The following is a 27,521-nucleotide window of genomic DNA, read 5'->3' as shown; positions in this document are numbered from 1 at the left end:
TGGAAGTACATGAAGGCAGGAACAACAATTGACTTTTTACTATAGCTGAGTGCTTGGTAAATGTCTCTATGTTTTTGAACATATGTGGCCAACAGTTATTGAGAGTGATTAAGTGGAAAGCATTATTAATCATGCAAATCTTACTCTAGATAACTTGAATCAGTTTTTCCCCTCTTTACCTTTATCTAAGTGCAGTCCACTGAAGGAAATGTAATTTTCATAGGAAGAAGAAAGGAAAATTAACTTTGGAGCCTAGTACTATTCAGGATGGGGCTGGTGCTAAGAGGCTGTGCTGTAAGCCCCAAAGGACAATCTAAAAGCACTGGGTTTTAGAGGTCAGAAAATACGTTTCTCTATTTTTTAAGTTTCTTAAAATATGTCCATGCTCCAAGATCAACAAACTAAGAAGTATGAGCACATTTGAACAAAGTTGAATGTTGTCATCCATTAAACTTATAACCCAGTACTAACCCAGTAAATTTGGCACATGATATTGTTTGATTAGACTCATATGTTAAGCCACTCATATAAGTCACTTTAATTAAAATTATATTTAAAGAAATTATATTTAAAGTGGTTCTAGAGGCAGCAAGGCATGGTTTTTAACCTTCAGTTTGGAAAGAATTGTCACCAAATCTGTGATGAAGCTTTTTGAGACCTAAAATACTTTTTCACGGGGTCAATTTATATGGCATTAACCATGAACTTGGATATCTGTAGGAGGAATTCTGATCTAGAAGTTAGAAAGAGATTAAGGAAGGAAGTGACAGGGTCATTAAACTCTTTCCATGGTTTTGTCCATATGAACCCTACTTCTTTCCCCTCTTTCCAAAGGCTGTAAGGAAAGGCACAGATAGTCTTCAGTGGTATCATGAAACAGTCTGAGAACTCCTTGCTTTCTCTCTTTGGACAAGGAGACATAAGAGAACACCCTGTCTCTTGCCAAGAGGATTTGTATTAGTGGTCAGGTTGGAGTTTACCACCCAGGGAGGAATCTGGGTGAGAGGACACTGTTTTCCATTCCAGTGATTAGAGAATAGATGTCTTTCTCTTTCACCCATAGACCTGGAACTTTCTCTCAGGTGAGAACCACCTCCAGTTCTAGAATCATTCTTCAATGAACTGATTCAATAGTGATTAAAATGAGAGCTTGACCTTGACTTTGCAGGAACTGACCCAGGTTAACCTTAAGTTGTATGCTACAAAAATGTTACTAAAAGAGGTATTTCAAGTCATTCATGGTGCTATGTTGCATGCCGCCAGTAAAGGAGCATTGATTAGATATATTGCCAGGAAATACACAGTGTTGTCAGGATTCACTGACAGCCAAAAAGACGTTAAGCCTGCAGACAATATCAGATGGTTTGTTAGAGACTGGGAAGGAGAGAAGGTGAAGAGAAATGCTAGAGTCTTCTGCAAGTTGCCCAACATGGCATTTATCTTTTAATTGCTCTAGAAAGTGCCTTTTTCCCTTTGTCTGGTAAATGACTGGCATAAGAACCACATGTTCCATGAAGCAACTGCAATCTCCATATTTGCAATCTATCAATCTCACCCTTTCTCATCTGTTTTTTTTTTTCTATTTAGCATGTTTCATTGTAGATTAAACAGATTTTATTCCCTGTTGCCTGGTAATTATATATAATTAAAAAGCACAGAGGAATGTGCATAAAAGCACGATGAAGTAGTAATCATATGAACAGTGTCTTATTTGAACTCACTGCTGAGGGAAAGTTGCTTTTTGAAAAAAATTATACTTTAAGTACTGGGATACATGTGGAGAATGTGCAGGTTTGTTATGTTGGTATACACGTGCCATGGTGGTTTGCTGCACCCATCAACCCATCATCTACATTAGTTATTTCTCCTAATGCTATCCCTCCCCTAGCTCCCTACCCCGCAACAGGCCCCAGTATGTGATGTTCCTTTCCCTGTGTCCACGTGTTCTCATTGTTCAACTCCCACTTATGAGTAAGAACATGCAGTGTTTGGTTTTCTGTTCCTGTGTTAGTTTGCTGAGAGTGATGGTTTCCAACTTTATCCATGTCCCTGCAAAGGACATGAACTCAACCTTTTTATGGTTGCATAGTATTACATGATGTATATGTGTCACATTTTCTTTATCCAGTCTATCATTGATGGGCATTTGGGTTGTTTCAAAGTCTTTGCTATTGTGAACAGTGCTGCAATAAACATATGTGTGCATGTGTCTTTATACTGGAATGATTTATAATCCTTTGGGTATATACCCAGTAATAGGATTGCTGGGTCAAATGGTATTTCTGGTTCTAGATCCTTGAGGAATCGCCACATTGTCTTCCACAATGGTTAAACTAATTTACACTCCCACCAACAATGTAAAAGTGTTCCTATTTCTCCACATCCTCTGTAGCATCTGCTGTTTCCTGACTTTTTAATGTTCACCTTTCTAACTGGCATGAGATGGTGTCTCATTGTGGTTTTGATTTGCATTTCTCTAATGATCAATGATGATGAGCTTTTTTTCACATGGTTGTTGGCCGCATAAATGTCTTCTTTTGAGAAGTGTCTGTTCATATCCTTCACCCACTTTTTGATGGTGTTTTTTTTTTTTTCTTGTAAATTTGTTTTAAGTTCCTTGTAGATTCTGTATATTAGCCCTTTGTCAGATGGATAGATTGCAAAAATTTTTCTCCTATTCTGTAGGTTGCCTGTTCACCCTGGTGATAGTTTCTTTTCCTGTGCAGAAGCTGTTTAGTTTAATTAGATCCCATTTGTCAATTTGGCTTTTGTTGCCATTGGTTTTGGTGTTTTAGTCATGAAGTTTTTGCCCATGTTTATGTCCTGAATGGTATTGCCTAGGTTTTCTTCTAGAGTTTTTATGGTTTTAGGTCTTATGTTTAAGTCTTATTCCACCTTGAGTTAATTTTTGTGTAAGATGTAAGGAAATGGTCCAGTTTCAGTTTTCTGCATATGGCTAGCCAGTTTTCCCAACACCATTTATTAAATAGGGAATCCTTTCACCATTGCTTGTTTTTGTCAGGTTTGTCAAAGATCAGATGGTTGTAGATTTGTGGTGGTATTTCTGAGGCCTCTGTTCAGTTCCATTGGTCTATATATCTGTTTTGGTATCAGTACCATGCTGTTTTGGTTACTGTAGCCTTGTAATATAGTTTGAAGTCAGGTAAGGTGATGCCTCCAGCTTTGTTCTTTTGGCTTAGAATTTTCTGGGCTATATGGGCTCTTTTTTGGTTCCATATGAAATTTGAAGTAGTTTTTTCTAATTCTGTGAAGAAAGTCAATGGTAGCTTGATGGCGACAGCATTGAATCTATAAATAACTTTGGGCACCATGGCCATTTACACGCTATTGATTCTTCCTATCCATTAGCATGGAATGTTTTTCCATTTGTTTGTGTCTTCTCTTATTTTGTTGAGCAGTGGTTTGTAGTTCTCCTTGAAGAGGGTCTTCACATTCCTTGTAAATTGTATTCCTAAGTATTTTATTCTCTTTGTAGCAATTGTGAATGAGTGCTCACTCATGATTTGGCTCTCCGCTTGTCTGTTGTTGGTATATAGGAATGCTTGTGATTTTTGCACATTGATTTTGTATCCTGAGACTTTGCTGAAGTTGCTTATCAGCTTAAGGAGGTTTGGGGCTGAAACAGTGGGATTTTCTTTTTTTTTTTTTTTGAGACAGAGTCTGCTCTGTCGCCCAGGCTGGAGTGCGGTGGTGCGATCTCGGCTCACTGCAAGCTCCCCCTCCCGGGTTCACGCCATTCTCCTGCCTCAGCCTCCCGAGTAGCTGGGACTACAGGCGCCCGCCACCACGCCCGGCTAATTTTTTTGTATTTTTAGTAGAGATGGGGTTTCACAGTGTTAGCCAGGATGGTCTTCATCTCCTGACCTCGTGATCTGCCTGCCTTGGCCTCCCAAAGTGCTGGGATTACAGGCATGAGCCACCGCTCCTGGCAACAGTGGGATTTTCTAAATATACAATTATGTAATCTGCAAAAGAGACAATTTGACTTCCCTTCTTCCTATATTTGTATACCCTTTATTTCTTTCTCTTGCCTGATTGCCGAGGCCAGAACTTTGAATATTATGTTGAATAGAAGTGATGAGAGAGGGCATGCTTGTCTTGTGCCAGTTTTGAAAGGTAATGCTTCCAGCTTTTGCCCATTAAGTATGATATTGGCTGTGGGTTTGTCATAAATAACTCTTATTATTTTTAGATATGTTCCATCAATACCTAGTTTATTGAGAGTTTTTAGCATGAAGGGGTGTAGAATTTTATTGAAGGCATCTATTGTGCATCTATTGAGACAATCATGTGGTTTTTGTCATTGGTTCTGTTTATGTGATGGATTACATTTATTCATTTATGTATGTTGAACCAGTCTTGCATCCCAGGGATGAAGCTGACTTGTTCATGATGGATAAGACTTTTTATGTGCTGCTGGATTCAGTTTGCCAGTATTTTGTTGAGGATGTTCACATCGATGTTCATCAGGGATATTGGCCTGAAATTTTCTTTTGTTGTTGTTTATCTGCCAGGTTTTGGTATCAGGATGATGCTGGCCTCATAAAATGAGTTAGGAAGGAGTCCCTCTTTTTCTGTTGTTTGGAATAGTTTCAGAAGGAATGGTACCAGCTCCTCTTTGTACCTCTGGTAGAATTTGGCTGTGGTCTGGTCCTGGGTTTTTTTTGGTTGTTAGGCTATTAATTACTGCCTCAGTTTCAGAACTTGTTATTGGCCTATTCAGGGATTCAAATTCTTCCTGGTTTAGTCTTGGGAGGGTGTATGTATCCAGAAATTTATCCTTTTCTGCTAGGTTTTCTAGTTTATTTGTATAGAGGTGTTTATATTATTCTCTGATGGTAGTTTGTATTTCTGTGGGATCAGTGATGATATCTCCTTTATCATTTTTTATTGTGTCTATTTGGTTCTTCTCTCTTTTCTTCTTTATTAGTCTGGCTAGTGCTCTATTTTGTTTTGTTAATCTTTAAAAAAAAAAAAAAGAAAAAAAAAACAGCTCCTGGATTCATTGATTTTTTTTTTTTTGAAGGGTTTTTTGTGTCTCCGTCTTTTTCAGTTCTGCCCTGATCTTAGTTATTTCTTATCTTCTGCTAGCTTTTGAATTCCTGATCCTGTTTTGAAATCCATTCCTGTTTGCTCTTGCTTCCCTAGATCTTGTAATTGTGATGTTAGGGTGTCGATTAGATCTTTCCCACTTTCTCCTGTGGGCATTTAGTGCTATAAATTTCCCTCTAAACAGTACTTTAGCTGTATCCCAGAGATTTTGGTATGTTGTCTCTTTGTTCTCATTGGTTTCAAAGAACTTATTTATTTCTGCCTTAATTTCGTTATTTACCCAGTAGTTATTCAGGAGCAGGCTGTTCAGTTTCCATGTAGTTGTGCAGTTTTGAGTGAGTTTCTTAATCTTGAGTTCTAACTTGATTGCACTGTGGTCTAAGAGACTGTTAAGATTTCCGTTCTTTTGCATTGGCTGAGGAGTGTTTTACTTCCAATTATATGGTCAATTTTAGACTAAGTGGGATGTGATGCTGAGAAGAATGTATATACTGTTGATTTGGGGTGGAGGCTTCTGTAGATGTCTATTAGGTCCGCTTGGTCCAGAGCTGAGTTCAAGTCCTGAATATCCTTGTTAATTTTCTGTCTTGTTGATCTGTCTAATATTGTCAATGGGGTGTTAAAATCTCCCAATATTATTGTGTGGGATTCTAAGTCTCTTTGTAGATCTCTAAGAACTTTATGAATCAGGGTGCTCCTGAATTGGGTGCATATATATTTAGGATAGTTAGCTCTTCTTGTTGCATTGATCACTTTACCGTTATGTAATGCCCTTCTTTGTTTGTTTTGATCTTTGTTGGTTTAAAGTCTGTTTTCTCCAAGACTAGGATTGTACCCCTGCTTTTTTTGCTCTATATTTGCTTGGTAAATATTCCTCCACCTCTTTATTTTGAGCCTATATGTGTCCTTGCATACGAGATGGGTCTCCTGAATACAGCACACTGATGGGTCTTGACTCTATCCAATTTGCCAGTCTGTGTCTTTTAATAGGGGCATTTAGTCCATTTACATTTAAGGTTAATATTGTTATGTGTAAATTTGATCCTGTCATTATGATGCCAGCTGGTTATTTTGCCCATTAGTTGATGCAGTTTCTTCATAGTGTAAATGGTCTTTACAATTTGGTATGTTTTTGCAGTGGCTGGTACCAGTTTTTTCTTTCCATATTTCGTGCTTCCTTCAGGAGCTCTTGTAAGGCAGGCCTGGTGGTGACAAAATCCCTCAGCATTTGCTGGTCTGTAAAGGATTTTATTTCTTCTTCACTTATGAAGCTTAGTTTGGATATGAAATTCTGAGTTGAAAATTCTTTTAAGAATGTTGAATATTGGCCCCCACTCTCTTCTGGCTTGTAGGGTTTCTGCAGAGAGATCTGCTGCTAGTCTGATGGGCTTCCCTTTGTCAGTACCCTACCTTTCTCTCTGACTGCCCTTAACAATTTTTCCTTCATTTCAACCTTGCTGAATCTGATGATTATGTGTCTTGAGGTTGCATTTCTTGTGGAGTATCTTTGTGATGTTTTCTGTATTTCCCGAGTTTGAATGTTGGCCTGTCTTGTTAGGTTGGGGAAGTCTCCTGGATAATATCTTGAAGAGTGTTTTCTAGTTTGTTCCATTCTCCCCGTCACTTTCAGGTACACCAATCAAACATAGGTTTGGTCTTTTCACATAGTCGCATATTTGTTGGAGGCTTTGTTCATTCCTTTTTATTCTTTTTTCTCTAATCTTGTCTTCACAGTTTATTTCATTGAGATGATCTTCAATCTTTGATATCCTCTCTTCCACTTAATCAATTCGGCTATTGATACTTGTGTATGCTTCACGAAGTTCTCGTGCTCTGTTTTTCAGCTCCATAAGATCATTTATGTTCTTCTCTAAACTGGCTATTCTAGTTAGCAATTTGTCTAACATTTTTCAAGGTTCTTAGCTTCCTTGCATTGGGTTAGAACATGCTCCTTTAGCTCGGAGGAGTTTGTTATTACCCACCTTCTGAAGCCTACTTCTGTCAATACATCAAACTCATTCCCTGTCCAGTTTTGTTCCCATGCTGGCAAGGAGTTGTGATCCTTTGGAGGAGAAGAGGCATTCTTGTTTTTGGAATTTTCAGTCTTTTTGCATTGGTTTTTCCTCATCTTTATGGATTTATCTACCTTTGGTCTTTGATTTTGGTGACTGGATGGGGTTTTGGTGTGGACGTCCTTTTTGTTGATGATGATACTATTCCTTTCTGTTTGTTAGTTTTCCTCTAACAGTCAGGCCCCTCTGCTGCAGGTCTGTTGGAGTTTACTGGAGGTCCACTCCAGACCGTGTTTGCCTAGGTATCAGCAGCGGAGGCTACAGATCAGCAAAGATTGCTGCCTGTTGCTTCCTCTGGAAGCTTCATCCCAGAGGGGCACCCACCAGATGCCAGCTGGAGCTCTCCTATATGAGGTGTCTGTTGACTGCTGCTGAGAGGTGTCTCTCCGTCAAGAGGCACAGGGTTAGGGACCCACTTCAGGAGGCAGCCTGTCCCTTAGTAGAGCTCTAGCGCTGTGCTGGGAGATCTGCTGTTCTCTTTAGAGCCAGCAGGCAGGAACGTTTAAGTCTGCTGAAGCTTCACCCACAGCCTGCCATTCCCCGAGGTGCTCTGTCCCAGGGAGATGGGAGTTTGATCTGTAAGCCCCTGACTGGGGCTACTGCCTTTCCTTCAGAGATGCCCTGCCCAGAGAGGAGAAATCTAGAGAGGCAGTCTGGCTACAGCGGCTTTGAGTAGCTGTGGTGGGCTCTGCCCAGTTCAAAGCTCCAGGGGCTTTCTTTACACTGTAAGTGGAAAACTGTCTAGTCAAGCCTTGGTAATGGTGGACGCCCTTCCCCCCACCAAGCTCAAGCATTTCAGGTCGACTTCAGACTCCTGTGCTGCCAGCGAGAATTTCAAGCCAGTGGATCTTAGCTTGCTGGACTCCATGGGGGTGGCATCTGCTGAGCTAGACCACTTGGCTCCCTGGCTTTGGCCTCCCTTTTCAGGGGAGTGAATGCTTCTGTCACGCTGATGTTCCAGGTGCCATTGGGGAATGAAAAAGCTCCTGCAGCTAGCTTGGGGTCTGCCCAAATAGCTGCCCACTTTTGTGCTTGAAACCCTGGACCAGGGTGGCGTAGGCACCTGAGAGAATATCCCCGTCTGGGCGTTGCGAAGACTGTGGGAAAAGCATAGTGTCTGGGCCAGATAGCACCGTCCCTCATGCAGTGTCTCATGGCTTCCCTTGGGTAGGGAAGGGAGTTCCTCAACTCCTTGCACTTTCCGAGTGAGGCAACGCACCATCCTGCTTCGGCTCGCCCTCCATGGGCTGTACCTACTGTCTAACCAGTCCCAGTGAGATGAGCTGGGTACCTCAGTTGGAAATGCGGAAATCACCTGCCTTCTGTGTTGATCTTGCTGGGCGCTACAGACCACAGCTGTTCCTATTCTGCCATCTTGCCAGCCCCCACCTCACTTGTAAATAGAAACATAAGGAACTTGTTTTGCAACAGACCCAAGAAATAGTGATGAGGAATTTATGTGCTGAAATATCTCCCTTATACTAGTCCTTTTCACGACCTGACTTTCCACCACAAATATTTTGGTAAATGCAGTCTAAAAACAAAGCACTGTATAATTGTGTGCTTGTAAAATGAAATTGTATGCCATGGTACAAAAGGATTATGAAGTACTCCTTCAGATATGCTCATTTTAAGGAGGTAGGAGAGAACACTTATTTTAGACTAAAATAAAAAATAATAAAAGGTCAGAAATGCTGATTTAAGAAAAGATACTGCTACATTGGAGTGAATTCAAAGAAAGGGACTAAAAATAATAAAAAGCCTCAAGGAATGAATATTTTCAAAATTGAGAGAATTTAAGACTCTAAAATGACAAACTACAACCTTAGAGTCTTAGAAATACCTCTAGGGAGCTGGATTCCAAACGTCTGCATTCTTCAAAGGAGAAAAAGTAAAAGCACTGAAATAAAAGCTACCCAAAGGAAAAAAAAAGAACTTTTAAAACTAAATGTTTTTACTTAGATCAACTCTCAGATGCCTGGAGACATTAAAAACTAGCCTGGCGAAGCATTTGTTTTCAGATAACAAGCTATAATAGAGCAAGGACGGCGGGGGTTGATGATTCATTATGTCACACATTTCATGTCTTTTATGTCTGGACCTGAATGAAGACATTGGAACAGTTCAAAGCTGTTTAATATGCCTGTAACTAGTGTTCTTTTAGTAAACACGTAGTAGGGCACACCCAAAGTTTGAATAAATCAGAAAGAGTTCCATATTCTTTTCAAGGTCATAGATTTGTAAAGGTATACTTACACTGAGCATGAACTTGATCCACAGTGAGGCATTAAGATGGTTAATGACTAATTTTCACAAACACTCATTTCCCTTGAATATGTTATTTTCCAAAAGACTTGAGAGTTTGAGGGAAAAGTAAAATAAATCTGTGAACATTTTGCACCAGGAAAAAGAACAAAAACAATGAGTTTTAAACTATATCCAGTATACATGAAAATATGGTGCCCTGAGCCATTTAATCCTAGTTTTGAAAAATAAAAAAACAAAAAAACCCTGTTGGCCTTTTCAAAAAGGAGGGAAAATTAGCCAAGAACAGCCTTTACCTACTATGGCACCACCCTCCAAAACTGACCCCATTTTCTGTTCTTTGCACTTATAGTGATGTGTTAGAGATTTAAATATTATGCTTTTAAAATATAACAGAGTTGTCTCCACACAGACTGTCTAGACAGGGCAGCAACTATGTCTGTTTAATTTCATTTTACATGGCAGCTGAGTCTTGCACAAATAAATGTTTTTGATGATAATTTTGATGTTAGTATAATCAGGTGGCCAAAATTTGGGGGTTAAAGCTTGGTACCTTAACATGAGTACTTTATAGTGTGTGCGTATAACATTAAATGTTATATGAAATTTACAAATGTCTGGCTATTTTTTAAATAATAAATGATTTCAGCACATTTTATGTTTCTTAATATTGGCCTATTAAATTTGTTTACATGGAGAAGGAAATATCAATCTGCCTATTCAGAAACTAGGCAAGACTCCCTAACCAAATTTCCTAGTGTCTGAGATGTATTAGTATTCTTGTAAATGTATTCTCATAAATTTTTTTGAAAGAAAGAAAAAAATTAGATATTCCATCAATTAGAAAACTAAGATTTAAATTCCTGCAAGACTTATGAAAGCAGAACTGGAGTTCCCACAATAAAAAATATGACCTCTGTTTCCTTTATTCAATGTGTTAGTCATTCTTTCAACAAATATTTGAGTACCTGGTATGTAACAGAAAGCCAAATGGGAAAAGATTGCTGTCCTTCTAGAGGTTCTGCTGTAGCAGAAGAAGACAGACAATAAAATATTAAGCACAGTAGATGAGTAAATTATCTGATATACTTGAATGTGACTAAGTGTTATAGGAAAAAGGAAAGTTGAGCGGGATAAAGACGAATCAGCAGTGTGAGTGGGATCGCAGTTTTACACAGAGTAGGCAGCCTAAGCTTTGTAGAGGTGATATTTGAGCAAAGACTTGATAAAGGTGAGGTAATTCACTCCTCAGAATCTGGGCAAAGAGAATTCCAGGCAGAAGGGATGGATAATGCATGCATCCTAAAGTAAGAGTGTTCCTGGAGTGTCGCTGAAGATGCAGGACCTTGATTCCAGAAGAATCAAGGGTGACTGGAGCTAAGTGAGCAAGGACAATAGGATGTGATAGGCCTGAGGGATGATGGGGTCTCTCATAAGATCATTCTGGCCACTGTGTTGACAAAACTTTCCAGGAGAGCAAGGGCAGAAGGGAGATAAGACTATTGCAGGAACGCAGGCATGACATGATGGCTCCTTGGACTTGTTTGTGGTCAGATTCTGTGTTTTTTGTATCTAGAAAAATAGTTCTGATAGATTGGATGTGGCAGTCAAATATGGCTCTAAGGCAGTGGTTATCAAAGTGTGATTGCCAAATTAACAACATTCGCATCACCTAGGATCTTGTTTGAAATGCGAATTATTAAGCCTCACCCCAGGTCTACTGAATCAGAAGCTCTGGAGGGTGGGACCCCAACAATCTTGTAGTTTAAAAAGGTCTTCAGGTGATTTTGATGTACGTTTAAGTTTGAAAACCACTGCTTTAAAGTTTTGGGCCAGGCTGGACGAGGTGGCTCATGCCTTTAATCTCAGCACTTTGGGAGGCCGAGGCAGGTGGATCTCTTGAGGTCAGGAGTTCAAGACCAGCCTGGCCAACATGGCGAAACCCTGTCTCTACTAAAAATACAGAAAATTAGCCAGGTATAGTGGCACACACCTATAATCCCAGTTATTTGGGAGCCTGAGGCAGGAGAATCACTTGAACCCAGGCGGTAGAAGTTGCAGTGAGCCGAGATCATGCCACTGCACTCCAGCCTGGGTAACAGAGCCAGACAAAAGAAAAAAAAAGTTTTTGGCCTGAAAAGTATAGAGTTGACATTGACTGGGATGGGGAATGCCACAGGGAGAGCAGATTTCATGAGAGTAGTAGGAGGATCAGGGAGATTCAGGTTTGGACATGATGAGTTTCCAGTGTCTTAGATGTCCAGATGGCAAGTGAGCACTTGTACACTGTAGTCCCCCCTTAACCTCAGGGAATATGCTTCAAGATCCGCAGTGGATGTCTAAAACTGCGGGTAGTACCTAACCCTATAGATACTAACACAGATATTTTTTTATACATACATACAATGAATGTATGTGTGTACTTATGTAAGAAAATATAGATATTTTCTCATACATATGATAAAGCTTAATTTATAAATCACATTTATAAATTAGCAAAAATAATAATAAAATAGAATTTTAACATTTAATGTTGATAGAATTTTTATAACAATACACTATAATAAACTCTATTGTATTGTTACAACTCTATTATAACTACACTGTTATAACTCTATGCTATTATAACTCTACTATAACAACATGCTGTAATAAAACTTAGGTGAATGTGATCTCTCTTTCGTTCTCTCAAAATATCTTATTGTACTGTGCTCACCTGTTTTCAAACTGTGGTTGACTGTGGGTAACTAAAACCCCAGAAAGCAAAACCACGGATAAGGGGGACTACTGTATATAAGTCTGAGTTTCAAGCGAGGAGGTCTGAGTTGCAAATAGAAATTGAAACATTGATTTTTTTTTTTCCGAGAACAAAATATAGTACGTTGGATTTTATCAGTGGATATTTGCTATTCAGTGGTTTCATTTTAACTTTGAATAAAAGATACAGAAAGCCAAGTAATAAAGACCAAAATATCTAAAAGAGGCAGCCCACCATCTACTTAGGTGTGCTAAAAAATTCGAAAGCTTTAGAGGATATATTTTCCAGAGCATGTATCCATTTATTATAGAGCAGCCTTTTATGGTAATCTTTTCTTGTTTTACTGTCAGTAAACTGAGGATTCCTAATATTTTGAGGGTAAAACAACTGGTAAGATTTTCTAACATCATCCAGTAGCTGGTAAATTTCTATATATGTTTTTATCATAAAGTGGTTATCCACAGTTGTTGGAGGATAGAGTATATGCCTTGTTAGACAATTCTAACTGTATTTCTTGTATAGTAACTGTTGTGGAGAGTGAGTGATTAGGACACTGTGGAGAGGCAGTATGGGGTTTAAAAGTACATTTTTTTAAATTTATTTATTATTATTATACTTTAAGTTGTAGGGTACATGTGCATAACGTGCAGGTTTGTTACATATGTATACTTGTGCCATGTTGGTGTGCTGCACCCATTAACTCGTCATTTACATCAGGTATAACTCCCAATGCAATCCCTCCCCCCTGCCCCCTCCCCATGATAGGCCCCTGTGTGTGATATTCCCCTTCCTGAGTCCAAGTGATCTCATTGTTCAGTTCCCACCTATGAGTGAGAACATGCGGTGTTTGGTTTTCTGTTCTTGTGATAGTTTGCTAAGAATGATGGTTTCCAGCTGCATCCATGTCCCTACAAAGGACACAAACTCATCCTTTTTGATGGCTGCATAGTATTCCATGGTGTATATGTGCCACATTTTCTTAATCCAGTCTGTCACTGATGGACATTTGGGTTGATTCCAAGTCTTTGCTATTGTGAATAGTGCTGCAATAAACATACGTGTGCATGTGTCTTTATAGCAGCATAATTTATAATCCTTTGGGTATATGCCCAGTAATGGGATGGCTGGGTCATATGGTACATCTAGTTCTAGATCCTTGAGGAATCGCCATACTGTTTTCCATAATGGTTGAACTAGTTTACAATCCCACCAACAGTGTAAAAGTGTTCCTATTTCTCCACATCCTCTCCAGCACTTAAACTAAAAGAAGAAGGAAGAATAGTGATGGAAGCAAAAATCAATGCATTAGAAGAATTGTTGAATTAACAAATTAGGATCTATTTCTCTTAAAAAATGAATAAAATAGATTGACAAGCAGTAGATTTAATCAAACAAAAGGGAGGAAGCACAAACAATAAGAAAAGACAAAAGAAAATAACCTTAACAACATAATAATTTTAAAAAATAAGGCTATTTGAAAGTACATTTTTAAGAGAGGAAAATTAAGTCAGAAGCATGGATTTTTTTTTTCCGGTTGCTACAGTACATGTAGTCATCTGAATATGATTTCCAAGGTTCTTGACACTATCAGATACAAATATTGATTCTACATATAAAAGCATTAATAGCATGGCACTCATATAATAGGTTAAATGAAACAACAAAATTAATAGAATAGGACAACCACTGAATATTTAAGGGCAGAGGAAAAGCAGAGGTATGTCTCTCTGAAGGAAAATGCCTTCTTTAAAAAGAATGAAAATAAAGAAAAATTAATGCTTCTCCTGACCCTGAATCTACATTCTGTATATTTTTCAAAGTCACTTTAAAAACCTTTTATATGCTGCCACCTGAGCTGCTGCGATAGAATCTTTTACATTTCACCCGTTGAGTAAACTCTGGGAACCCTTACCCTCCTTTGTCCCACAGTGTAATCCGATCTACCGTCATCATCAGGGGACATCTGGGATCCATCTTATCTTTCCCACTGGATAGTTGATTAACCAGAAAATGTTTTGAATTGGATTCATATATGGCAGAACTCCATGGACTTTATGAATTATAATGGGAGCAAATAAAAGGTCAGATTTTATTTTTGTGCTTTTAAAGAAGAGAGCTCTGACACCATTAGAATTAAGTGCTTAAAACTTGAGGAGAAAATGATTATATTAAATGGCTAAATACAGTAATTCGTGGGATCATGTGATTATTTCAAAGAAAATATACTTTTATAGTGAGGAAGTCTTAGCCCAGTAACATGACACAGAGCTGTCAATCCACAGGTGTATTTAGAGTTTATTGGAAATAGGCAGGAAACTAAGAGAAAAAGTATTAGATTGCTTTCTCTTGCTCCATTTCTATTTGATGGCAATTCTGGAGATGTATGAGGGGCTAGAAGTGGTAGTCTTTAGTCCTGTGCATCCCTGCCACACTGTATTTTTTGCTGGGTTCTTGTTAGGGGATGGAATGCATTTGGTCCATATAACTACTAGAGTTTTTGACTATTTTAATTGTCTCCATCAGTCTTTCTATGAGCCAAGTTCAGTGCAAAAATCTATAAATACATGTAAGCATATTTAAGCCATAATTCATTTGTTTTATTCTTCATTTTAAATATGCCAATTTAAAGTTTATTATTCCTACCACTAGGGTTTTATGAGAGCAGAAATCCCACATTATATATATTTAGTACATTCTACATTCAGTTTTCCTTAAAGAAAACTACCCCTCATGGTTAAAACTGATTACTTGTAGTATCAAAAAGCATGTCTCCAAAAGCTGATATTTCAAAGATGATGCCCAGTAAAATATGTTAAGTATTTTTCCAAACAGTTAGGTTATCATTTTCTGAATCTGACTTTTAAAAGGGTCAAGTACAGTGGCTTACACCTGTAATCCTGGCACTTAGGGAGGCAGAGGTAGAAGGATAGCATGAGTCCAGGAGTTCCAGACCTGTCTGAGCAACTTCAAGACCTGCCTGGAGAATGAAGGGCGAGACCCCATTCGCCACAAAAAGAAAAAAAAAATACCAAAAAAACCCACAAAAGGATCAGGAGGTATGGTGGTTTCATGGACCAATTTATAATTAAAAACCAAAAACTTTGTAGATGGTAAATCTCTATGCAAATCATTTGTATTAGCATACTTGTGGAACAAGAAGTTACAATGACTGCTTGAGTTTCCACTCTTGCAGCTGGATGATCCCAGATGCATTAGGGGTTCAATGGATGTCTTGAACTATGCTTGAAATGTTTTCGGTTCAAACAAAGAATGTTTTGCCAAATCCTTCTTCCCCTTAATTTTTAAACATGCGTATTTCAAGGGAAATTTGATTCATATGTTTCTGATTCATTTACACTTAAATCATCAAAATGTTATTTTGTAAAAGCTATTTGATGTCCAAGAAGCTTTCTGAACCTGTTTTATAAGTTTTCTTAAGTCCTTTTTCTTGAAACAGGAAGTTGCATTTTGCCAAGTACAAATAAACTCACACACTAAAAAGGTTCAAGTTCAGTGTCCAACTCTGAACTCCAGGTTTTAAGAGCATTCTCAATTTAGCAAAATATATTTTCCGACCCCTACAAAAATATAGGTGGAAGGAAAGACAGGAGTGATAAAACTGTGTAAAGATGTTCTTAAGCGTTATTCTTCTCAGAGCTATTTCTCTAGTTGTGAAACCATAAAACTTGTAACAGGTGTTCTCGAAGCCATTAGATACAGATGAATTGCAAATAAGAACATCTGTCTGCATGTTGATTCTCTATGATGTGTCTAAATATGTTTACTGTGTTTGTCACAGAAAACAGAACCTAAAGGTCTTAACATTTTAACTTCATTGTTTTACCTTTGACTGCCTTTAGGTCTTATTTGTTTTAGGAAAGGTGGGAAGAACCAACACAATTTATTGAACAGAAGGGAATCACAGGAGACTCTGTAGAGGTTTTTTGTCTGTACTAAGATGATATTGCATTATCAATTGAAAAACGTAATTGACACTTTTCTCAGAATAGGAAAAGTGAGAAAATTTTTTCTGGTTCATATTAAGAGGTCTCTTAATTATATCTTCCGCTCATTAAGGCAGAGGTGATTCAGCCTGACCCTTCTAGCTGTTTCACTTGTATAGAAAAAAGAGGCAAAGGAAATGTTAAGAGAAGTTTGGAACCATTTCAAACAATTTCGTCGATGTTCTGCTTTATTGTATTTCAGTATAATAAAGTTCTGTACCTTCAGTACAATGTACTCTAATTCTTCTGTACTACTGAGGAATCAAGTGACTCCTGGGATGATAGGTATTATCAAATGAAAATACTGTATTTAAACATTGCTAAACTGTCAGTTCAACTGTAGACACTCCCATGCAATGACCAGGAACTTGTGGATCATATAAAGGCAGGTTTATTAAACATGCTAAGCAGGGGAGAGCAGAACCTTGGCAGAGACTCTATCATATCTCAAGTGGGGAAATTGAAGGAAGGCTACGTGTAGAGTTTGGGGGCAGTTGTCAGTTATAGAGTTGTCTTAGGGCAGAAGTTAGTAAGTGAGGCCTAGGCAGATACTGGTAGAATTTGTACATTAGGCAAGTGGAAGTCTTGTCTTTGGAATGTGAGTTCATTAAGAGCTAATATTAAACCAGTTTCTCTGTGCTCTAGAACATATGGTCTGAAAGGAGCTGGTGTTAAACATTTAAAGTTGTTTGTGGCCAGTTGTGGTGGCTCATGCCTGTAATCCCAGCAGTTCGGGAGGCCAAGGCAGGTGGGTCACCTGAAGTCAGGAGTTCGAGACCAGCCTGGCCAGCATGGCAAAATCCCGTCTCTACTAAAAATATAAAAAAAATGAGCTGGGTGTGGGGACATGCACCTATAATGCCAACTGCTCAGAAGGCTGAGGTAGGAGAACTGCTTGAACCCAGGAGGCGGAGGTTGCAGTGAGCCGAGATCATGCCACTGTACTCCACCCCAGGAGACAGAGTGAGACTCCATCTCAAAAATAAAATAAAATAAAATAAAATAAAATAAAGTTAATTTGTTTTGTATGTCATGGTTTGACACAATTTACCTGTGTTGTAATTCATAATATAGTTTTGCTGGTTGTAGTTTTTGTTTTATTTTACAAAATAAACAAGTCAATAGCCTGCGCAGCACACATATTTATTTATTTATGGATCTTTAAAATTTTAAACTGCATCCTATTATCTAAAAAATTAATAAGTAGTAAATTTTAATCATACTCTTTTCAGACAATATTCCAAATGTTAAGCCTTGCTGGGTGCCTGTGTGTCTATACCTATGTTATATACATTATTCTTTTTCTTTACTACTATGTTTTATTCACTCTGAGAACACGTAATACTAACCCTAAAATGTCTTTTACATTCTTTATTGTATTTTGAACAATTTCATGTTCACCCTAAATGAATATTTGTTTCTACCCCACATTGCCTAGAAAGAATTTGTGCTCCCTCAATTACCAGAGCTTTATATGCTATTTAATAGTATCACTAATGTTTTGGAAAAGAGTCAAAATTTTCAATCCTGTTCTTAGAATGTTTATTTAAAGGTAAAGAGATTTTCAGAGAAAGAAACCTTATATAAGAGAACTCTCACTATGATAATGCAGTAACAGGGAACTGTTGAAGGCCACATGGAAATCCTTTATTTAAAACAAAAAATTAGAATAAAAGCCTTTCTACAGCTGGAGAGTCGACGACAGTCTTCCACAGTAAATTTTAATCTGAAGGCTTGTAGAATAAGATAAACCATCAAAAAGCCTTTCCAAGGGATAGGCGATATTTGCTATTTTAAAATTAAATCTTACTTGCTTTTACTGAGATTTATTATTCGTTAGATAATGGCCATTGTTAGCCATAGTTTTACATTTTAAATTGCCCTTTATGAAACTTCATCAAAAAGATTCTTATTTTTCCATTGATCTGTAACAATATAATTTAAAACTCAAATTGAGAGAATCTGCTAATACTCCATCCCTTTGTCTTCTGTGGCCTCATTAAATAATCATAGTAATAGCTACCATCTACTCAGTATATTCCTTGTGCAGATATTTGGCCAGCATGAGCTCATGAACTTCTCACAACAACCTTGAGAGTTGTGCAGAGTTATTGTCTCTGTTCTAACACAAGACGAGGCTTCCCTGTGTTAGAATACGGCAATAACTCTGCACTGCATTGCAGCCAGCCACTCGTCTAAGGAGGAAGTCCATGCTCTTTCCATTCTGCTATGCTGCCTTAAGCCAAAGAAATTCATATATAAATGGTTTCGTATTTTTTGTTCCCCATGTTTAATTCTAGATACTATGCAGCCTAAGTCCTAGACAAAAAGTTACAACTCCACAAGAACTTTTTCAATGAAATTATTGTAACTTTTTACTGCTAGTTATTCAAATAAAGAATTGTCATAGCTCTCAATATCAGAACGGAAAGAGACAAATAATTTCAACTAATCCTCCGACTTTACTAGATTCTACTTATGAGGAAGTCAAAATGATAGCACCATGTGGAAGAATTCATGAACCAATAAACAACTTTCAAAAAATGTATGTCCCAACTAATCAGAATATCTATTTCAAGCCAGTTACTTTTCCATTTAAACTCAATCAGAAAATGTATTTTGAGGTGATTACTTTCTCAGATTTCTACATTTTGAAAGCCAAATAATTATATAAGCTCTGAGATGATATTATAAGTTCCATCTGTCATGACCAGGACATTTGTTTTGCTTTCTAAGGTCTAAGCAGACCATATAGCTGCTCTGGTTTCGTATTGGGGGTATCCTCTTAACCTTTGTTTGTCCTTTCTCTCTTTTTTCTCCAGGACTGCCCACCAGAAGCAGGTGATTTCCGAGCTCAGCAATGCTCAGCTCATAATGATGTCAAGCACCATGGCCAGTTTTATGAATGGCTTCCTGTGTCTAATGACCCTGACAACCCATGTTCACTCAAGTGCCAAGCCAAAGGAACAGCCCTGGTTGTTGAACTAGCACCTAAGGTCTTAGATGGTACTCGTTGCTATACAGAATCTTTGGATATGTGCATCAGTGGTTTATGCCAAGTAAGTGCTGATTTGTTTTCATTCAACTTGTCCAGAGGGTTTGAGTGTCTTTGTGTAAATAGTTTACATAGTCTCACTCTCTGAATCACTCATATTTATACTTTTTAGAGTTTATAAATGGTGAAAGATTTGAAAATTAAGGTGTGATTTCAGTGAAAAGTACAAGCGTTGTATTGCGTGAAGGAAAAGTATACTAGAGTTAATTTTCCTTCCTTGAGTGTCACTTGAATATAAAAGAATAAAAATTTTTGAATAGTGTTTATCAATTATGTACTAGACTTTGAAATTACCCCCATATTGGCTATTCCTAAAGTGTGTGTGTGTGTGTGTGTGTGTGTGTGTGTGTGTGTGTATTTAGAAGCCTTGATTTCCATTTACTCAGTTTCAGAATAAATCAGGTAAGATCAATTCGAAAATCCCCAAGTAAACTATAGGAAAACTCGCTACTTTACTATAATTTCCATTGTATTGAAAATTCAAACAAGAAAGTCATGAAAGAGCCAGCTAGGTTGGACTTAAGCCGGTTAAATCTTTAAAACAGGGTTACAAAAAGATTTGATTTCTGGTATCCATCCATTCATCAATGTCTACTTTAGGTAGGGAATTAGTAAGGTGAGTAAGAGTTTGTATGTTTGTCATGTCTTTGCCATCTTTATTTTCAGGTCCACTTTTTGGATTAGGATGACCAGTCTAGTTTTTGGAGCAAGCAGTTGCTATTAGTTTTCTGTGTGCTATATTTGACTATATACTTTTATATTTCATGAAGCAGACACAAAATTTTGAGAATATTTGCCTTTTGCAATATGATATCAGCTGAAATTTTCTCTCTTCAGAATCTGTAATATCATGGCTAGGAATATAAGAGAAATATAAAATATGTTTTAGTAATTTGTTTCAAATTCATTTTTTTTAAAACGTAACATCTATATTTGGATGTAAAGGCAAAAGCTACAGTGTACATGACTATAAGAGATCTGAGATGTCAGGCAAGGTTTTATGTATACAAGAGGGAAACAGACATAGTCAACCTTCATAAAGTTTAAAATCAGAGACAGAGAAACTGGTGTCATATAGGAGAATGCAGATGATGAAACATATCTGAAGGTTTCCTTATATACGAGAGATATATGAATTTCAGGTGTAAATTCAAATGTGAAATTTTACTATTTTAAAGCTAGGAAGGGCCTTAGAGTTATTCAGTCAACATTCTAAAAGCAATATATCTGAACAAATCATTTCTGATGTTTGCTATTTACTTTCTCCTCCAGGACTCTTAGTGGTATTGAAATGGAATTATGGAATCTGAAAAAAACTTTAGGAATAGTAGAGAATTGTAAAGCAAATAGATTTAGAAAGGGGGCTGTGTTGTAGGGAATGGCAAACAAAATAATAATAACTCCCTATGTATGTATACTGTTTGAGTGAAAGCAAGGAAGATTTCCGTTTTAGAAGTGAAAAAACTGAGGAGCAGAAAATATGCATGATCTTCTGAAAGCTGTATGTTTGGTCATGCCAGAAATCGGACTAAATTCCACATCTCCTGAGATCCAGTTCAATGTTATTGCTACTCTATTACCCTGCTGAATGAACCAAAATAAACAAGACAGCTCAGCAAATTAGGTTTCATTTGTTTCTTTTGCATGGGAGTTAGATGTGGCATATTTTTTCCTAAACTAATCCTGCCAGCAGGCCTCATGTACCTTAGCAACTGAAAGATAATCCTATCTTAGTTGCTAAGGAATAAATTTCATATATAATAAATATGGAGTGATAGTACTGGACTTTGGGTTACAAGTGTAAACATGCTTTAACTTAGATTCTTATGAGTATGACAGATTTGGGAGCAAATGTAAATTATACTGTATTTGAAAAGCATTGTGACTTTTACATAGAAATAATGACTGGTTATTATTATTATGTTCTTCATTTATTTGTCTTGTTAGAGGCAATCATGTAGTAAAGGCGATGGAAAGACAAAGATTGCATTTAAGCACTAACAAGACATTTAGTTTGGCTGGAGAGCCAGATAAGACCTAGCTATGCAGTAAGAAGAGGGAGGTAGTTTGGGAGAGAATCATGGAGGCTTGAATGGCAGACAGGACTGTGGTAAACCATGGATGACCAAGAAAGAGTTAAATGGTGAAAAGACATAATCAGAGCTCTACTTTAGAAATATTATTATAGGCCAGGCACAGTGGCTCACACCTTTAATCCCAGCACTTTGGGAAGCCAAGGAGGGCGTATCACCTGAGGTCGGGAGTATGAGACCAGCCTGACTAACACGGAGAAACCCCATCTCTACTAAAATACAAAAATTAGCTGGGCATGGTGGGGCATTCCTGTAATCCCAGCTACTCGGGAGGCTGAGGCAGGAGAATCACTTGAATCTGGGAGGTGGAGGTTGCAGTGAGCTGGAGATCTGCACTCCAGCCTGGGCAATGGAACTCCGTCTCAAAAATAAAAGAAAGAAAGAGAGAAAGAGAGAGAGAGAGAGAGAGAGAGAGAGAGAGAGAGAGAGAGAGAGAGAGAGAGAGAGAGGAAGGGAGGAAGGAAAGAAGGAAAGAAGGAAAGAAGGAAAGAAGGAAAGATTATTATAGCTACTGTTGCAAGAAGCTTGAAGTGGAAGGCTCTGGAGGGAGAGACCAGCTTCACTGGAGGCTTTTACAGTGGGAAGTGAGGCAAGGCATGAGCTTGGGCCAGGACAATGATAGCAGGAACAGAAAGAATACTGAGTCTAAAACCAGGAAGGAGTTTTCATTTTGATTATAACAGAGGGTAGAAAGCAATAAATCAAACATGCTCAGAGGATCAAAAACTGCAACTTAATATGGATTTGTAAGGGATGTCATCTTGGATTCTGTTTTATCACTACCATCACAGCCTGTGTCTTCATGATTAAAACCTATTTAAATTTTACAAAATGAGTAGAGAAACAGAGGATGACAAGATGATAGAGGAATAAAGATGAAATACTTACCTGCGGTATGTACTCTTTCAGAAGAACAAGGATGAAGATAGCAAAAGAAAAGCTGAAAGACACTGCTACCTCAAAAAAAAGAATTTAAATATATGAATTCCATTCTACTTAGACAATAATCCTTCATTTGAATTGCACCTGAATATTGATGATAATTATTTTCAGACTTTGGCAACAAACATTGAGAAAAAAAACCTTATTTTTATTTTTTTTAAAAACACGGTCAGTAATCTTAAAGCTAACTTTTATTTTATTATTATTATTTTTTTGAGATAGAGTCCCGTTCTGTTGCCTAGGCTAGAGTGCAGTGGCATGATCTCAGCTCACTGAAACTTCTTCCTCCCGGGCTCAAGCAATTCTCCTGTCTCAGTCTCCTGAGTAGCTGGGATTACAGGCACATGCCACCATGCCCAGCTAATTTTTGTATTTTTGGTAGAGGCGGGTTTTCACCATGTTGGCCAGACTGGTCTCGAACTCCTGACTTCAGGTGATACACCCACAAATGTGCAGTTTTCATAAATGGCTTCTCCTAGTTTCCTGAAAAAAAGTCATTTCCCCTGCCCTATTTTTCCCTTTTCTTCCTTGTCTACCCTATTCATTAGGGATTCTTAGCTTTTTCTCTGGTTTTATTGTTGTCTTATTATAATTTTGGGGGGTAAACTGCTTCAAATACTTTTTAGCATAGGCAGATATAAATCACAAACTACAAGTAAATGAATATTTGGATTTGCACATAGTCTTACCTTGATAGAAAATGACAACATAGCTATAGAGATTTGTCATTCATATGCACTAATTTATTTCAAGTATAGCTGTTTAATACTCTTCAAAGAGCCACATTCTCAAGACTGGATCTTTAACTCTTAAAGAGAATCATAGAGTCCTGGACTTTTTAGAGCCAGAAGATAGCTTAGCAGTTCACAGATACTGCTTTTACATTGAGAAGGAAACCGAGACCTGGAGACTGTCCTGAGATCAAGAATAATTTGGGTGACATGTATTTATTGTAAATTTGCTTCAGGAAAATTCCAGAATCATCACTATTTATGATATATACCTAATTCTTACCTTGTAATAATAGAGCATCATACGAGGTAGTAGTAGTAATGATAATAACTTCCATTTTTGAGTGACTACCATATCTAGGTAGTTTTTTTTTTCCCAAATATTCACAGTTCTGCATGTTAGACATCGTTATCCTTATTTCACAGATGAAGAAACTGGAAGCTCAGGTCGATTTTATATGTTGCCCAGAGACTCCCAGTTCTGTCTGAGTTCAAAACTCCTATTCTTTCCAGTGAGACCAGGTATATAGAGGCTCAGACCATTTGGTACTGGTCCCCAGATTTGGCCACCTATCAGAAACACCTGGAGAGCTCTTAAAAGACACAAAAGTCCTGTCTTCCAGAAATTCAGATTTCTTAATTCTATGTATTGAAAACACCTTTCTTATGATTCTATCATGGCCAGATTCACTTAGACTGGAAAGCAGACAGAATTTAAAATCAAAAGACATGAGTTGGGGTCAGGCGCTGTGGCTCATGCCTGTAATCTGGGCATTTTGGTAGGCTGAGAAGGGTGGATCACCTGAGGTCCAGCGTTTGACACCTGCCTGGCCAACGTGACATAACCTTGTCACTAAAAATACAAAAATTAGCCAGGCATGGTGGCAGGTGCCTGTATTCGCAGCTATTTGGGAGGCTGAGGCAGGAGAATGGCTTAAACCTGGGAGGCAGAGGTTGCAGTGAGCCGAGATTGTACCACTGTACTGCAGCCTGGGTGACAGAGCAAGACTCCATCTCTAAATAAATAAATAAATAAATAAATAAATAAATAAATAAATAAAACATGAGTTTGAATCTAGCTCCTCTTTAATGAACTGTGCAGCCTCCCTAAGCTCTATTTTTCAATCTGTGGAAAATGGATTGTCTCCTAGACCATAGTGTTCCAAAGTGAGATAATATATGTGAAAATGTTTAATAAAGTGTAAAGTGCTGTAGAAATGTAGAAGACTCTGAAAATTTTGAGTTGGAAAATACATTACACTAGTGGTTCCCTATATAAGATTTTATAACTCTGTAACATTTCAAAAAATTTTCCAGGATGTGACAAAGTAACGAACTTCTTAATTGGTTAGGTAGTGACTTTAAAAAAACAAAACGAGAACTCCTACCGTGTACTACCCCCATCATCACTTCACAATTGAAACGTTCATCACAAGAAAGTAGTAAGAAGCTAATTTCAGAATAAAAGACAATTCTTTGAACTGGAGATAGTTTGCCTTATGAGAAAGTTACTACCCCTTACTTTACTCTTTTTTTTTTTTTTTCCAGAGCACAGAAATTGTCACTAATAGCGCTTCACAGCCCAGCGTTTGAAAGCAGGGCCTTTGAGATCATCTAGTCCAGTCCCAGGAAATCATTGTATGATTTTCCCTGGAGCCTATGGCTAGTTAATGACAGACTAGAGGTCAGACAGTACTGGTGTTTATCAACGTTTTCTAACTATGCTCCCTACAATATTTCTTCAGTTTATCCCATGGGCTGAGATTTTGTCTAGCTGTAATTCTGTCGTTAATATTATGAAAACAATAGGTTTAATGAATATACCTTTTCAAACCACTTTCTCCTCCTTTCCTTTTCTCCCTCCTAGATTCTGATAATCATCCCCAGGGGGTCATTGTGTTATCCCTCTTCACCTTGCATCTCAGACTGAGAAACACTGGGATTCTTATTTGTTCATTATCATTCTAGACTAGATGAAGTTGGAGAGAGGGCTGAGCTAGGGAAGCAATTTATCATTGTATGAGTAGTTAAGGACAGAGGCTCTGGAATCATACCATCTAGGTTGGAATCTAAGCTCCACCACCCGTTGGCATGTGCCTTTGAGCAAGTTCCTAAGCCTCAGTTTTGCCATCTGCAAAATGAGGATAATAATTTTAAGAATAGGATTAGAATGAAGATTAAGTAATCAAATGCATTTAGAGTGCTTACTATGAGTTTGATAAATACTACTAGTATTAATTGTATCCAAGTTATTTCTTATCTTTTTCTTTTCCTTCCTTACAGCCTTTCTCAGTGCATGATTTAATATGGTTAGACATACGAAAGGGGTACTGACTTCCCAATGAATGAACAGACCTTCTGTTAATTTCTTATTGCAGTCATCTTTTGTAAATAGCTCCACATTGTCCAATTATCAACTCCTGATCCAGGGCAGTGAATTACATCCTGTACAGAGTTAATGAGCCATCACAAATAGGATCAGTTCTATTAGTACTGCTGTTATTCATTTATTTTCATTATCCAAATTACCCCTATTTATATTTGTTGTAAAGCACAAAGCTGGTTTCTGTTTTAAATATATTTTTTAAAAGAGTAGCATAAATTTACAGATAGAACATCTGCTGCTGTTAAAAATAATTTTGAGGTTATTTTGAAAGCAAATAGAGAAAACTATGTTTTATTTTCATAATTAATAGAATTCATCAGCTGATACCTAATATATATCAAAAGAAAAAGTATGATTATAAACAAGCCTTTTATCATGAATCTGCATATTTATAATATTGCTTATTGCTATTTCAAATAATTAAGCATTTCAAAAAGGAAAAGAATTCCTTTCAAGTAATGCCTTATTTAATATTATTTTAAAATGAATAATACAGTACAGCAATAAATTGAATCACAGAGTTTTGATGTCTATACTTTATTCTGGCAACATTAAAATGAACCATACTTCTAACAAAGAAATTCTTTTCATTTTTAATAATTCCTGTGGTGAGTAGTTTGAAATGAATTGAATGGAATGATTATTTCTCCATCTTTGTCTGTGACCTAAGTCACTAGTATCAAATGTCCTCCAGTTATTCCAAAGGTGATGATGTCAGAAATAAGGTGTTGGACATTTTTTTCTTCTATACTTTATAATCTAATTCCACATGGAAGCATGGTGTTGCTTAAAATATTTAATGCACAGTCTTTCTTATTCTCCTCTTTTCATAACATAGTAAAGATAAAACTAACTACTGCTAACTAGTTGAATTTCCTTAGTTTCAGAATCTTGTTTATGCATTCTTCCAACAATCTGCTCTATGTTGATTATTGAGGATATAAAATTGATTAAGATCTCTTTCCATAGGAATGATACATTTTTAGAGTTATTGTGAAAAACTTTAAAAAATTCATTTGTCTGACAAATTTTACTTAGGAATTAACAGTACGCTAAATACTGAAAATACATTAATGGATAAGAAGGACAATCCCTGTGCTTCCAGAATTTTCACTCTGAGGGGAGATAAATAAATAGGAAAGTGTACTGTAGTCACTATACTATATTCCCCTCACTGTAAATGGGAAGCTCTTTCTAAAATGCAGATTTGGTTGATTTCTCATCTGCTTGAATCATTTCAATTGCATTTTTTTTGCCTTCAGGTTAAAAAAATCCCAAATTCCTTTACATGGTGTCTTAAAACAACAGAAATTTATTCTCTCACAGTTCATGAGGCCAGAATGCAAAAATCGAAGTGTCATCAGAACCATGCTTTCTCTGAGGCTCTGGGTGGAATCCTTTGCCTCTTTTGCCTCTTCCTAACATCTAATAGTAGCCATCAATCCTTGCTGTTTCTGAACTTGCAGCTGCATCACTCTAATCTCTGCCTGTGTTATCAAATGGCATTCTCCCCTCTATGTCTGTGTCTTCACCTCTTCTTATAAGGACAGCAATCATATTAAATTGGAGCCCACCCTAATGGACTATGAATTCATCTTAATTTGGTTACATCTGCAAAGATTCTATTTCCTAAAAAGGTCACATTTATAGGCATCAGAGGTTTTGACTTTAGCAGACACAGTTCAACCCATGACAGCCAGCTGTGTGACTCCCAAATTTACGTCCTTCCCATGTGACAAATATTAACCTGATCCCAATATCCCAAACGTTTTAACCCATTTCAGCATCAACTCTAACTCTAAAATATTATTAACTCAAAAACTCCAAATTCTATCAGCTGAATCAGCTATGGCTGAGACTTGGATGTGGTGCATCCTGGGACATCATTTGTCTCCATCTGCACACACTTGCAGCCAAAAATAAGTTATCTGCTTCCAAAATGCAACGGTGAGACAAGCAGAAGTAGATTCCCATTCCCACTCAAAAAGGGGAAAATACAAAAGAAAAAGGGATCATAGGTCCTAAGCATGTCTGATACCCAGCAGGAAAAAAGTCCACTAGTTTTCAAGGCCTGAGAGTAATCCTTGTGGCTCAATGCTTCATTCTATGTGCCTGCCAAGGAGGCAGTCCTGCCCTCTCACC

At 37.5% G+C, this 27,521-nt stretch overlaps 1 protein-coding gene across 5 annotated transcripts in view; it reads left to right on the top strand.

Moving 5' to 3' along the window:
• The window catches only part of ADAMTSL1 (ADAMTS like 1), a 979,893-nt gene that overhangs the window by 638,257 nt on the left and 314,115 nt on the right, over positions 1-27,521 (top strand). For all 5 annotated transcript variants that reach the window (XM_045373291.3, XM_005581665.5, XM_074017425.1 and 2 more), the window contains one exon: positions 18,995-19,231. In XM_045373291.3, the coding sequence (XP_045229226.2) occupies positions 18,995-19,231 (237 nt within the window). The remainder of the gene's footprint in view (positions 1-18,994; positions 19,232-27,521) is intronic.

The sequence above is a fragment of the Macaca fascicularis genome, chromosome 15 (genome assembly GCF_037993035.2).
Source record: "Macaca fascicularis isolate 582-1 chromosome 15, T2T-MFA8v1.1".
Taxonomy (NCBI): domain Eukaryota; kingdom Metazoa; phylum Chordata; class Mammalia; order Primates; family Cercopithecidae; genus Macaca; species Macaca fascicularis.
The sequence above is the reverse complement of the archived record's forward strand: the minus strand, read 5'-3'. Positions and strand labels throughout refer to the sequence as shown.